The sequence below is a fragment of the Tachyglossus aculeatus genome, unplaced genomic scaffold, assembly GCF_015852505.1.
Source record: "Tachyglossus aculeatus isolate mTacAcu1 unplaced genomic scaffold, mTacAcu1.pri scaffold_134_arrow_ctg1, whole genome shotgun sequence".
Lineage (NCBI taxonomy): Eukaryota > Metazoa > Chordata > Mammalia > Monotremata > Tachyglossidae > Tachyglossus > Tachyglossus aculeatus.
In genome coordinates, this window is record NW_024044861.1 from 573,289 (window position 1) to 586,696 (window position 13,408).

Consider the following 13,408-nt stretch of genomic DNA (forward strand, 5'->3'; position numbering starts at 1 on the left):
ATGCTATTATTGTTTTTATTATTTGAAGAGGGAAGGAGTTAGACACAGGAGGAAGGGCAGGGGCCATAGGCTAGGGATGGCAGAGGATAAGACACATGGAAATTAGTCTGTCCCTCACTCTTGGGGACAGGGAATGTACATGTTAGCCAAGTCTCCTCCTAGAGACCCCTTTAACTCTCCATTAACATCTTCACTGGTGGTTAATGAACAGAGGATGAGAGAGTGACGGACATTCACAACATCTCAGGCAAGAGAGAGATTGCCCACCTTTTCAAGGACACATAGGAATCTGCGGAGCCGGGGATCACTGTTGATGAGAACCAGAGGGCAGAGAAAGGTGAAACCTGAGCTCAGAAATATGCCAGGATCATACAGCTTCAAGGTGTCCTTCATCATGTAAGTCAAGAACACTAAGCTGCTATTTATGCAATAAAAGGAAACAAAGCAGCTGACAAGGAGCAGGATGGTCTGAGTGGCTCTGGACTCAGGGGAGGATTTGGGGGAGAGGCCGCCGCTGTGGATGTGCCGGACTCGCTTGCGGTGTTGGTATAGCACCATCACCATATAACCGCTGGACCAGCTCATGAGACTCACAAAGACGACATCTCGGAGAGTCAGCATACCGATAAATACCATAGCATTTGAACTTCTTGCTGAGAATAAGCTGGGACAAGATTTCCTATTGTCACCAATACTTATGGTCGTAGTATTCTTGGTGGATTTAACCGCTATTAGAGTATTTATGTCTAGCAACAAGCAGAGGACCCAGAAGAAGGGGAAGGAAGGGAGGATGAACTTGGGAGCCACTGGTTTGATCTGGGCCCACCAGGAGTTGCTTGGACTGATGGTGATGGCCTGGAACACGCTCAGCAGGCAGGTGGTGCAGATAGAAAGGCCCCGGGCCACTCTCCTCATGTACATGACAATCTGGCACCCCAAGACATCCATAATATTCTTCCATCCGAAAGCCATCACCATTCCCGGGGCAGCCTGGGTGAGGAGTGTCACGGTGTTGGCTACCGTCAGGTGGGTAAGGATCAGGTCTGTGGGCTTCATCCAGTGGGGTGAGTGAATGAAGATGCTGACATACAACACCAACAGTATTGAGTTCCCCAGGAGCCCAATCCCAATCTGAATGAAGAAGAAAATAGAGAAGACCAGGTCACTCGAAACCATTTTCTTGGTTTCTTCACAACTGAAGAGCTCAGAGGACCTTAAAAAGACAAACCCAATAGGACTTTAATCCTTAAATCCTCAAATTAGGAAATTAGCAGTGTTGAAAGACAGTCCCACTTGGTGAAGTTTCCTTGTGAGCAGCTTTTCATCAATCAACCCGTTAATGGTATTCATTGAGTGTTAACTGTCTGCAGAGCACTCTACTAAGTGCTGGGAGTAGTGTAATACAATAGAGTTAGTAGACAAGATCCCTGCCCACAATCTAATAATTGGTCCCACCATTTGGTGGGGCATAGAAAAAGCTTACAGTCAACCTGTAAGGGAATCCATGTTTTAATACACCAATTTTCTATCCACCTCACAGTGAGTTTAGTATCCACTATTGCACAATGAGAAGTCAAAGGACCTTCAGTGTTCTCTGACCTGTCACTGGGATTGGTTTCTAAAAAAAATTAACGGTCCAGGTCACCCCTCTCTAGACTTGTCTATCAGCTTGGTGACAGTGGACACCCTTGTTCAGGTCTCTCCATGGCATCAGTCTCATGATATACTCACTCTAAACCACCCCATCCTTGGGAATCAAGCTTCGATTTCCTCCCAACTACTCTGAATCACTCCCATTTGGTCTGAGAGCACACTGCTTCCGGATTAATCCCCGTAATGCATTTTACACCTCACCATGTTTGGCCCAATGTCAGGATTTTGTAATAGATCAATCAGTCCATCATTGGTATTTATTAAGCACTTACTGGGTGAAGAGCCCAGTACTAGAGAGAGTGCAATACAATAGAGTTGTTTGTCATGATCCCTGCCCTAAAAGAACTTACAGTCTAGTGATATAGCAGTGTGTATTCTCTGAAAAGTTGTCTCTATGTGGTGGCTATTTAGTTGACCAACATTTCAGGCCATGAGGCTTGAAGGCAAGTCTCTGAATTCCGATCTCTAGGAAAGGGAGTATGTGAAAGTTTCTTTTACACTGATGCCTGACTAGGTGAGTATCAACTAATAATAATAATGATAATGATGGCATTTATTAAGCACTTACTATGTGCAAAGCACTGTTCTAAGTGCTGGGGAGGTTACAAAGTGATGAGATTGTCCCTCGTGGGGGGGGCTCACAGTCTTAATCCCCATTTTACATATGAGGGAACTGAGGCACAGAGAAGTTAAGTGACTTGCCCGAAGTCACACAGCCGACAAGTGGCAGAGCCGGGATTTGAACCCATGACCTCTGACTCCAAAGCTGGGGCTCTTTCCACTGAGCCACGCTGCTTCTCTACAACTACAACTACAACATGATTGTGACACACCGGGCACTCGGAAGCTAGATTCTAAGTTTCCACTAGATCATAAACTCCTTAAGGTCAGGAATGTCTGCAAACTCTATTATAGTCTTCCAAGAGCTTAGTGCAGTGGTCTGCCTACAATAAGAATTCAGTAAGTATCATTAATTAGGAAACGGTGGCTAAGCCGTTAAATAATTTCATTGATTGATTGATTAGGAAACAATTTGAATTCAGGGTACACCAGAAAATACAAGGACCAAAATTAAAAATCTTAAGTGGGTCACTGAGACCAGAATCAACAGTATCATCCTAGGCTGGGCCTGTCAAACCAGCCTTTCGGTGAGATTGAATCATTTCTTTGATATTCACAGGATGGGACAGCACTCCAGGTGCAGTGGACGAAGACTCCCAGTATCACTTATAAGGGGTTTGCGGGGCACTTTGAAGGGGCTGTTTCCCTTTTTGTGAACTATAGAAATCTGCTCCTCTCCTCTCAACATCATCAACTGGGTAATAAAAATCCATCTACTGTTGCTCCATTTGTCCATCTTTAGCTGAAAGTGTGACACTCTGGGATCCATCACCAATGATCAGGCTCTATTCATCAGGATATAATAATAATAACAATAATAATAATAATAATAATAATGGCATTTATTAAGCGCTTACTATGTGCAAAGCACTGTTCTAAGTGCTGGGGAGGTTACAAGGTGATCAGGTTGTCCCACGGGGGGCTCACAGTCTTAATCCCCATTTTACAGATGAGGTAACTGAGGCACAGAGAAGTGAAGTGACTTGCCCAAAGTCACACAGCTGACAACTGGAGGCACTGGAATTTGAACCCATGACCTCTGATCCCCAAAGCCCATGCTCTTTTCCACTGAGCCACACTGCAGAAACAAACACATCAGATTTACTGCCTTTGCCTGTGTTTAACCCAATTATCTTGTACCTACGCAGCCCTTAGTACAGCACTTGGTATATAGTAAGTACTTGATGAATACCACAGTATTAATTATTATTACTATGTGCCTTACAGGATTTAAGAATAGAGCAGGAGGGATACGATTCCAATGAAAGGGCAGCGTTGACAGCATTCTGGGTTTGGAAGCACAATGCCAGACTGAAAGCTCCTTGAAGGCAGGGATCGTGTCGATCAGCTCTATTTTCCAGAACTTTCCGAAGCACTTAGCACTGTTCCATGCACACTTTAAGTGCTCAATAAATACTCCTAATTGATAAACTTTTTTTGCATCACTGCACAGGGGCTATGATCAGCCATGACAGCGTGGCTCAGTGGAAAGGGCACGGGCTTTGGAGTCAGAGGTCATGGGTTCAAATCCCGGCTCCACCAATTTTCAGCTGTGTGACTTTGGGCAAGTAATTTAACTTCTCTGTGCCTCAGTCACCTCATCTGTAAAATGGGGATGAAGACTGTGAGCCCCCCGTGGGACAACCTGATCACCTTGTAACCTCCCCAGAGCTTAGAACAGTGCTTTGCACATAGTAAGCACTTAATAAATGCCAGCATTATTATTATTATGACACGTGGCTATCGAGGAAATCCACTATAAAGTGAAAAAGGCCTTTTCCCTTTATTTCCAGGCTTTTAAAAGAAAATGGTGGCATGAGGTGGCTCAGAAGGTATTTGGGTTAAGCCTGGGGAAATTTTAGACTGTTAACCCCATGTGGGACAGGGACTGTATCTGATCTGATTATCTTACATCTACCCCAGTTCTTAATATAATGCTTAGTACATAGTAGATGCTGAACAAATACCCAATTATTCCTTAATTTATTTATTAATTATAAATAAATAAATAAATAAATACATAAATAAATTGATTAATTGTTTATTTGGACAGCACATGTCCACAAGTTAAAGCTTCCCCAGATAAGGATTCCAGGAACAAAGCCTCAAGGGAAAGGACATTATCAGTGCTCCTGAAAGCCAATTCGTTCAGGGGGTTATTACTTGACTAAATGCCACCAGTCATTCAATGAACTTTACATGTCATCTCATCCCAGGAATTATGCCAGCATAGATATAAGTATCAATTTACCTATCCCATATATATTATTAGGGGTTTTTTTGTATATTCATTTTACCCATATTTTTCCTATTACCTGTTGTACCCATTTTTTTTCTCCTGCTTGCTCTGGATTGATCGACCCCAGTGCTTAGTGTGGTGTAAGTACTTATTAAATACCATTATCATTATTACTAATGCAATGTGTCTGTCTCCTCCAGTAGTGTCAGCCTTTCCAGGGAATTTCACTTAGTTTTCCAAGTTTTTAAAACAGTACTCTGAAAACAGTGGATAGAGCACAATCGTATTTGTCTGCTATGAGGTTTTGGGCCAGTTCTTAACAAATATTATTTATTACTATTATTAAATTCTGCCTCAGTGTCTTCACCTCTAAAATGGGGATTAAAATACCTGTTCTCCTTACCTCTGAGACCGTGAGCCCTGTGTGGGACAGACTGCCTGATCCAGTTGTATCTACCACACTGCTTGGCACGTAGTGAGTGCTTCATAAATACCACGATTGTTATTATCATTGCTCTGAAAAAAATAGTTACTGTGGAATTAAGATTAATGAATAAGCAAGTGCTTGGAGATGGAGATATGAGTGCTAAGAATTGTATTGCTTTTCAGTGAAGATCCTGAAGAAACAGGCACATTAACAAAATAGCTGCAGACTGAGAAGAAAAAATCTTGAGAAAAAAAGGGAAAGGAATTATGAATTAGGATTATGGTATTTGTTAAGCCCTTACTATGTTCCAAGCACTGTGCTAAGCACTGGGGTAGGTACAAAATGATCAGATTGGACAGAGTCCTTGTCCCACATGGAGTTCCTAATTTAACTAGGAGATAAATAAGAACAAAACTTTAGATACTCTATGTAGTAAAAGTGAAAAAACAGAAACATTTAACAAATGTTAAAGCAGAAAAGACCTTACCAAGAAATACAGTAAATTTGGATGACAAAGAGAAGGAGAGAAAAGAATAGACCACCCACTCTTCTCTCCCTCCTTTGAGGGACCTTCCCTTATCTGTAAGGACTCAGGGCAGCAAACAAATCAATCAATTAAGCAATGGTATTTATTGAGTGCTTACCGTGTGCAGAGCACTGAACCAAGTGTTAAGGAGAATACAGTACAACAGAGATAGTGACACATTCCCTGCCCACCACAGTCTAAAGTCTAGAGAGGAGCTAGAATTCTGATTCCAAGAGGAAAGCTGTGAAACTAACTTTGCAACTGTCCAGTTGGCCAATTTTGTGATCCATTAAGGCATGGGAGATGAAAAGTCTGAAATGTGTGGACTGTCTTGGACAGCATTCCTGAAAGGAGAGAGATCACCGTGGCAACCAACCCAGCTGCACCCATCCTGCAGATCCTGCTGTAGATCTTCTCCAATTCAAAAATAATTTTACTCAGCTGCTTTAATAATTATGATAATAATTAGGGTATTTGTTAAGCGCTTACTCTGTGCCTTTTACTAGCCTGTCGTAGGGTTGCAGGGGATTGGATCACTCAGTGATTATTCTTGACATTTTGGAGGTGTGGTGGTTTCTGGGGAAGGTTTCCACATGAAAAAGAGAGGGGGAAATATTGGTGTAGGAATACTTACCAAATAAAGTTACATGTCTTTAGTTCATTTTATAACTGAGTGGAGTTACTACCTTTAATGTTTAAGTCCAATACATTTCATTGGAAACACTTCATTGATTGCTGAGTTGGGACAAATAGAAGACATGATAAACGGCATCTCCCACTCATCACTCCCTGGAAACTGCATTTTTAACTCATCTCACTTTAGTTCCCAACTCTGAGCCAGAGATCTTGCCTTCCTCTGCATCTGCAACTCCCAGCCCCCTTCCATAATCTGAGCAGTCTTCTTTCTCACCTCCAAAGCTCTTCTGAATGGATTGTGAGACATTCCCTGATTCAGCTCAAGTCTCCTGATCACGCCTCTTCTTCAACCACCTTTCTACTCATGCCTCTTCATCAAACACCTGAGAAATTGGGTGTAAATCTCTTGGTTTGGCTTTAGGTGTATTGGTTTGCTTACTTAATATTATTATCCTCTACTCTTTCTCTGCACCCCCTCCTCATTCCCCTATTGCCTATATTTAACTCCCTCCTACAGAAGTGCCTGGGATTGTTCTGGGGAGCTGGGCAAGTGCGGGGATATCTCAGAATGAAGGGACCGTTGCTTTGGGACTCAGACACCCCATCTCAACTAAAGGATCTTCACCGAAAGGACAGTTCATACACTGAAATCTCAGCTGCTCACACAGAGCCTCCAGTTAGGGACCATTCCCACAACCTTACCACATCCACCTGTCTACTTGTTTTGTTTTGTTGTCTGTCTCCCTCTTCTAGACTGTGAGTGCGCTGTTGGGTAGGGACCGTCTCTATATGTTGTCGATTTGTACTTCCCAAGCGCTTGGTACAGTGCTCTGCACACAGTAAGTGCTCAATAAATACGATTGAATGAATGAATGAATGAATCCTCATCACCCAGTGTTGCTGAACCAAGAAGCTTTTCTTTCTCTGTCGCTCCCTTACATCCTACATCTCAGTCTGACACCCAAGAGTCACTCACCTGGCTGGGTCAACTCTTCCTCTGCGATGGGCTAGTGGGAGCTTGTCTTCTCCCTTTATGGTGGGACCCTTCTCGGGCAGCAGTTATAGAGGCAAGATTGTGTGAGCTCATCTTCCTCCAGGGTTTTCATTACTTTGTCACTTGCTGCTGCTGTGGTACTGGGAGTGAGAGTTTTAGATGTTCCCAAAGGAGGGAACAATCTTCCCTCTCAGTTGGAAACCCTCCTCTATATCAACCTGATGAAAACTGTAATTGATTGAACAATTAATCAAGTAAATTATTTACTTGGAAGTTCAATCTGGTTGTGAAACCTTTTGAGGCTTGATTGGAGTTGCATACTGGGAGATGGAATTGTCATGGAATCCTAGACCTGGAAGTGATATTAGAAGGTCATTTAATCCAGCTCCCTGCTCTAAGCAGCTACGTCACTAAATCATCAGTGACAAATGGTTGTCCATACTTTCATTCAGGGAGAGGTATGTGAGGTGGGAAATGACTTTAAGGGTCTCCAAGGTGAGGAAGTCTGACTTCTTCTGCTGAGATCGTCATAATGGAATTGAATCCAATTTAATTGGAATGGTGGAGAAAACCAAGAGGCTATTGGGAGGTTGGATTCGATTTCAGAACTGAGGATCATGGGTCAAGCCCTGTGGTCTGTGAACTTCTTGTGGGCAGCAAATGTGTTTACCCATACAAGAAGCAATAAAAAATACCTTTGATGGATTGTTGATTTATTGAAGGTGCCTGAATCCTGTCTGTATAGGGGAGAACCATGGATTGGGTACTGATAAAAGCTTATGATATAAACCAAGGTTTTCTGTTTGTTAGTCAATTGCACTCTGAAAGGGGAACACCTTCTTTCTGCTTAACCAACACAGTGATGCTTAGGCCACTTAGGTGTTTGGTCAGTGAATGATAGTGTCATCAGACCTACTCCCCTCCTAAACTTAGATTTGAAAACCAGTCACTCGATAACATTTATTGAGCACGTACTGTGTGTAGGTCACTTTACTAAGCACTTGGGAGAACATAGTAGAATTGATAGGTTTGATTCCTACTGGGGAAGACTGACACTAAAAGAAATTTCAGGGAAGAGGAAGCAATAGAATATGCAGATATCTACATACATGCTCTGGGAGTGCGCTGTGAGGACCCAAGTACTTAGAGGATGTGGAAGAGCTGAGGCACAAGATGGGATGGGGCATAAAGGATAGGGGGCTTGGTTTCAAAAGTCAAAGAGTTGCAAACTATGATTCCAAGAAAAAAACAAGAAGTTAGTCTAAAGTAAATGGAGCTGACTGTGGCACTTCACCCTATTTCCCACTAGTTAGATTCTCCAGGGGTTCTAGATCTAGAGGTGTGGATTTAAGGGAATGAAAATACTTCCCGTTGGGAGAGATGTCTGTGTTCTCTGGGCTTTGTGAGATGGGCAAAAGAAAGTTGAGTTGTGCAAGTTGAGAGAGGGAGAGGGTCCGTGGAGAAATCCAGCTGGAATCAATAAAGTCTGATCCTTTTTTCAAAATGATTTTTAAGTCTGAAATGTGCCCAATTTTTTCCTTAATTTCTTCAGGAAAAGTAATGATCTTTGTGCTCTTGACATCTCCCCTCTCTCCTCTGAGCTCAGGGAATGGAGTCTCGACACCATCAGCCTGGATATGGGGGTAGAGAACAATGTCTGTGCACAGAAAGAGGGAGATAATAAATCCCCCCAGTAATTTGCTATCTCACTGGACATACCAGATGTTCAGTTTTCTCTCATGGAATAAAGAGGGTCAGTTGCATGGGATAAAGCTTTCTTCCAAAGTATATACATCCCTCCCTACTAGAGCCTTCATAGTGGGGGTATTGACAGAGAATTAGACAAGAAGGTAATCTGTGGTTCACCACAGGGATCTATGGAAGCAGAAAGGCCTTGCGTCTTCATGGGCCCACACTGTGGCCTGGGGACCCAGGGATCACTGCTGATCATGACCAAGGGTCAGTCACTTTATTTCTCTGTGCCTCATTACAGTGAGTGACACTGAAATGGCAGCCCTAGGGGAGATGATCTCAGCCCACCTCAGCCCCATAATTGCTTCCCCGGGCAGGACCCTCCTGGGCGGGGACAACGGGTCCGTCTCTGGGGAGTGTGGAGGGAGTGCTGACTAGGCCAGGTGAGAATCTCCGCTTCTGCCAGGCTCTAGCAGGGAGATGCCGGTGGTGGAGAAGAAACACTAAGAGAGCAGATTCTGGAGTCAGGACACTGGATGTTGGGGGATGTGGTAGGGTCGTGGGAATCGGCCCTGCATGGAGTTGATGGGAACTGTTGGGTTATTTCTGCCTCTCCCCCTTTGCTCTCCCCTCGGTTTTGCTGGAATGTACTCAGTCAGGCTCAGGAAAAATTCTTAGCCTCCCCCACTCACTTGTCCTCCCTGCCAGAGGCATCATTTTTTTCTTTTTGTGAGTTGGGGTGCAAACAGTGCAGGGATTTTAGTGGGGATGAGAGGTGACCGACCTCAAAGAGGTAAAAGGCTAGAGACTTTGCCCCAGGTTTGTGCCTTTACAGCCATGATTGGACAATCTCAGGTTCTTTCAGAGACCTGGGACAAACTCAGGAGGGACACTGGCTCACACAGCTATCATTCTCCTCTCTGCTGTACAGACAACAATTCTTCTCTTTAACCCTCAATCCTGTCTTCCAACTTTCTCCAATCTGATGGGGGGAGAAATAATAAAGAAGAGGAAGTTCAATAAATAACAATGATTCTATTTGAATATTCCTGAGATGATGGCTGTTTCAGGTTCTATTTCTCCCACCTGCCCAGCTTCATCCTGCCCCATCAACTCCTTCAAAAGCCAGAAATCCTACCTGCCTTCTCCATCCCTCCAACCTGGCTTCAGGTGTTAATGAGTAGACATTTAATAATGCTTTAATGATTATTGCCACATTTTTAATTTATGTTGGGTGATGTGCTACATGATTTGTATTGCCCCAGAATATTTTCTTTACCCTCAATAGTGTCATTATTCTCCTGCTTTCACCTGTGCCCTAGAATTGTATTGGAGTTTCCTTGAATTTTGTTTTCCCCCAGAACTATATTTGTATGAGCCAACAGTTTTATCTTTCTCAGAACGTGATAGGTATAAACACTTCCTAAGTCCATATTTTTCCCATTTTGGCCTCATATAATCTTGGTGCCACTTATATGCTCACTCTCAACCATCTGAAACCCATCTGAATTTGGATGAGGTGGATCCAGTAAGAAAACATGATGTTGCAGTCTGACTAGAAAAATCATCTAATTACAAACAATGTTGCAGCAGTGTCAGTCACAATGATTCCTTTGGAAAAATCTGTTTCTACTGAAAGGATAAAATTATTTTGCATTTATTTATCACCAGAAAGGGTATATAGGAACCAGAAAGAAGTAGCAGGAACAATGCATTAAAAATGCAGGATATGTAGATACCAATGCAAATATGCTATGATGGACAGGATAATAGAAAATATAAAATCCAAGGGAAACAGACTGGATTAAAAGGTTAAGTTATTACTAAGTAGAACTGAAATAGCACATTTGTTCAACACTGGTACCCCTGTGAATGCTAATCAGAGCATGTTTACCAGTAGTTAAAATTAAGGCAAAACTCCATGATTTTTTAAAATGGTATTTGTTAAATGCTTACTATGTGCCAAGCACTGTACTAAGCACGGGGGTAGATACAACACAATCAAGTTGGAAATTGTCCCTGTCCCACGTGGGGCTCACAGTATTACTCCCTTAAGTAAATGTTCACAGAAAATACTCGACTCACACTCTGCAAATCATAACACAATCATCAGTTCTCACAATACACCAGCAACATTTTAAAATGGTACATATTTTTTATGTTGAGGGAAATGGGGTGACAATTTTGGGACTTCCACCATGTTTGAACTATGTCTGAACTGATTATCCACCGAATATCCACCAAAGCACTTAGTTCAGTGCTGGCACATAGTCAAGCACACAGCACTTGTGTATATTTGTACATAATTATTACTCTATTTTATTAATGATGTATATATATATCTATAATTCTATTTATCTATTTTAATGGTACTGACATCTGTCAACTTGTTTTGTTGTTTTGTCTGTCTCCCCCTTCTAGCCTGTGAGCCCATTGGTGGGTAGGGACTGTCTCTACCAGTGGCCGAATTGTAATTCCCAAGCGCTTAGTACAGTGCTCTGCACACAGTAAGCGCTCAATAAATACAACTGACTGACTCACTGAATGACTATGACCCTGCTGTGCTGAGTGATGAAGGATTGCGTTGTCTGTATCTGAATGAGCTGGTTTAGAGCAGCAGTTATAAGGATGAGGTGGTGTGAGGTCATCTCCCCGCAGTGTGATGGTTACTGCCTCACTTGCTGTCGCTGTGACACTCCCTGTACTGGGAGTCTGAGATGCCTCCAGTGAAAGCACAAACCTCCCTCCTATTAGAGATGCTTCTCCAAATTGTATTGTACATTCAATTAATTAAGCCATTAAGCAAGCTCCTAATGAATGTTGAGTGTCAATCTGGATGTAAAATGTTATGAAGCTCCATCAGAGTTGCACGCTCAGAATTCGGGCTCTTACAGAATCCTAGATCCAGAAGTGACTGTCAAGAGGCCATTTGTTTTAGTCCCATGGGTAGAGGCCGATGAATGGTACCATAAAGTCAATCCAACATTCTGGACAGAAATCCTCCTGTTTGACAAATTCCTCCGAGATTGGCCAACTTCGAGGAAGTTTAAATTGGTGACTATTACATTTCTCAAGAATGCTAGAGGTTGTTTTTTGTTCTGCCAGTTAAGGTAGGAGACAGAGGTGGGTGTGGGGGTTCAGCCAGGTCAAGGACAGGGTGGGGACTCAGAGCAACATGCCTCACATTTCCCAAAGGGAATCACTTCTCCTCACCTCCACTGGGACCCCCTGTGCTCCACAACCACTCCTCTCCCCCTCCCCACCCACACAGGACAATCTGGGCTGGGGAAGATGCACAGGTCAGGGGCAGGTGGTTGGGAATTCAAAGAGTCATATCCCACATCTCCTGAGGGATTCATTTCTCTGTAGCAGATTTTACCCCATCAGATCATGGTGACCACTTAACTGGCAGATTTTCCCACCAAAGAGTTCTTGCCTGGGGGGACAAGAGGAGGGTGCACGATAAATCATATGCCAATGATTTACTTCCCAGAAGTTTATCATTTTTTGGAAGGGTCATAGGATCACGTACCCAGATGAATCCTCAAATCAGCTGAGATTATTGCTTGTTCATTCTTTTATTAATGGTATCCAGGACAAAGAAGTCCTAGGGTCAATGGGCTCTACAGGGGGTAATAGAGAGTAGAATCTAGCTCAAGTTGAATGTGATTTTTTATTTATCTCACAACAAGACTGGCAATCTGCATGGTAGATAGCATGGACTATAAAATATGTATATTTTACTTGTACATATCTATTCTATTTATTTTATTTTGTTAATATGTTTTGTTTTGTTGTCTGTCTCCCACTTCTAGACTGTGAGCCCACTGTTGAGTAGGGACCGTCTCTATATGTTGCCAACTTGTACTTCCCAAGCGCTTAGTACAGTGCTCTGCACACAGTAAGCACTCAATAAATACAATTGATTGATTGATTGATTGACTAGCTGAAGCAGAGATCAGTGGCTGATGGGGATGAGCCGGGGGCCAATACTCAATCTGCTATGTCAGCTGTTTGGACAATGAAGTGCTTCAGTAAAACACCATCAACAACCCCAAAGTGAAATTCCACTTCTTTATTGTCTTGTTGGCATGATTCCTACACTTGGCAAGTATTATCATTATTATATTTGGTATGTGCTTACTTTGTTCAGAGCATTCTTCTAAGAACTGGGATAGATACATGTTAATCAGATTACAGTCCTTGTCCTTCATGGGGCTTACAGTCCGAGTAGAAGGGAGAACAGGCATTGAATCCCTATTTTGCAGACATGGAAACCGAGGCCCAGAGAAGTTAAATGACCTGCCTAAGGTGACAAAGCAAGCAGTTGCTAGACTGTGAGCCCGTTGTTGGGTAGGGACCGTCTCTATATGTTGCCAACTTGTACTTCCCAAGCGCTTAGTACATTGCTCTGCACACAGTAAGCGCTCAATAAATATGATAGACTGACTGAATGAATAAATGAATTGGCAGAGGCATGATTAGAACCCAGGTCCTCCTCTGAATCCCAGGCCTCCTGTGCTCTTTCTTCTAGGCCACACTGCTTGTCACATTACTAGACAGATGAACACTCTTGTCTCTGTAAACCAAAGGAGAAAGGCATTTGCACTGAAGTCAGAG

General features: G+C 42.9%; 1 protein-coding gene across 1 annotated transcript; it reads right to left on the reverse strand.

The window, feature by feature from the left end:
• Positions 1–243: 243 nt before the first annotated feature.
• LOC119922954 (vomeronasal type-1 receptor 4-like) lies at positions 244–7,715 on the reverse strand. The gene is made up of 4 exons (XM_038742571.1): positions 7,607–7,715; positions 7,390–7,448; positions 7,079–7,146; positions 244–1,213 (listed from the first exon to the last, which is right to left on the reverse strand). Exons 1-4 carry the CDS (start codon positions 7,713–7,715, stop codon positions 244–246), a joined length of 1,206 nt encoding a protein of 401 aa, XP_038598499.1.
• Positions 7,716–13,408: the final 5,693 nt, after the last annotated feature.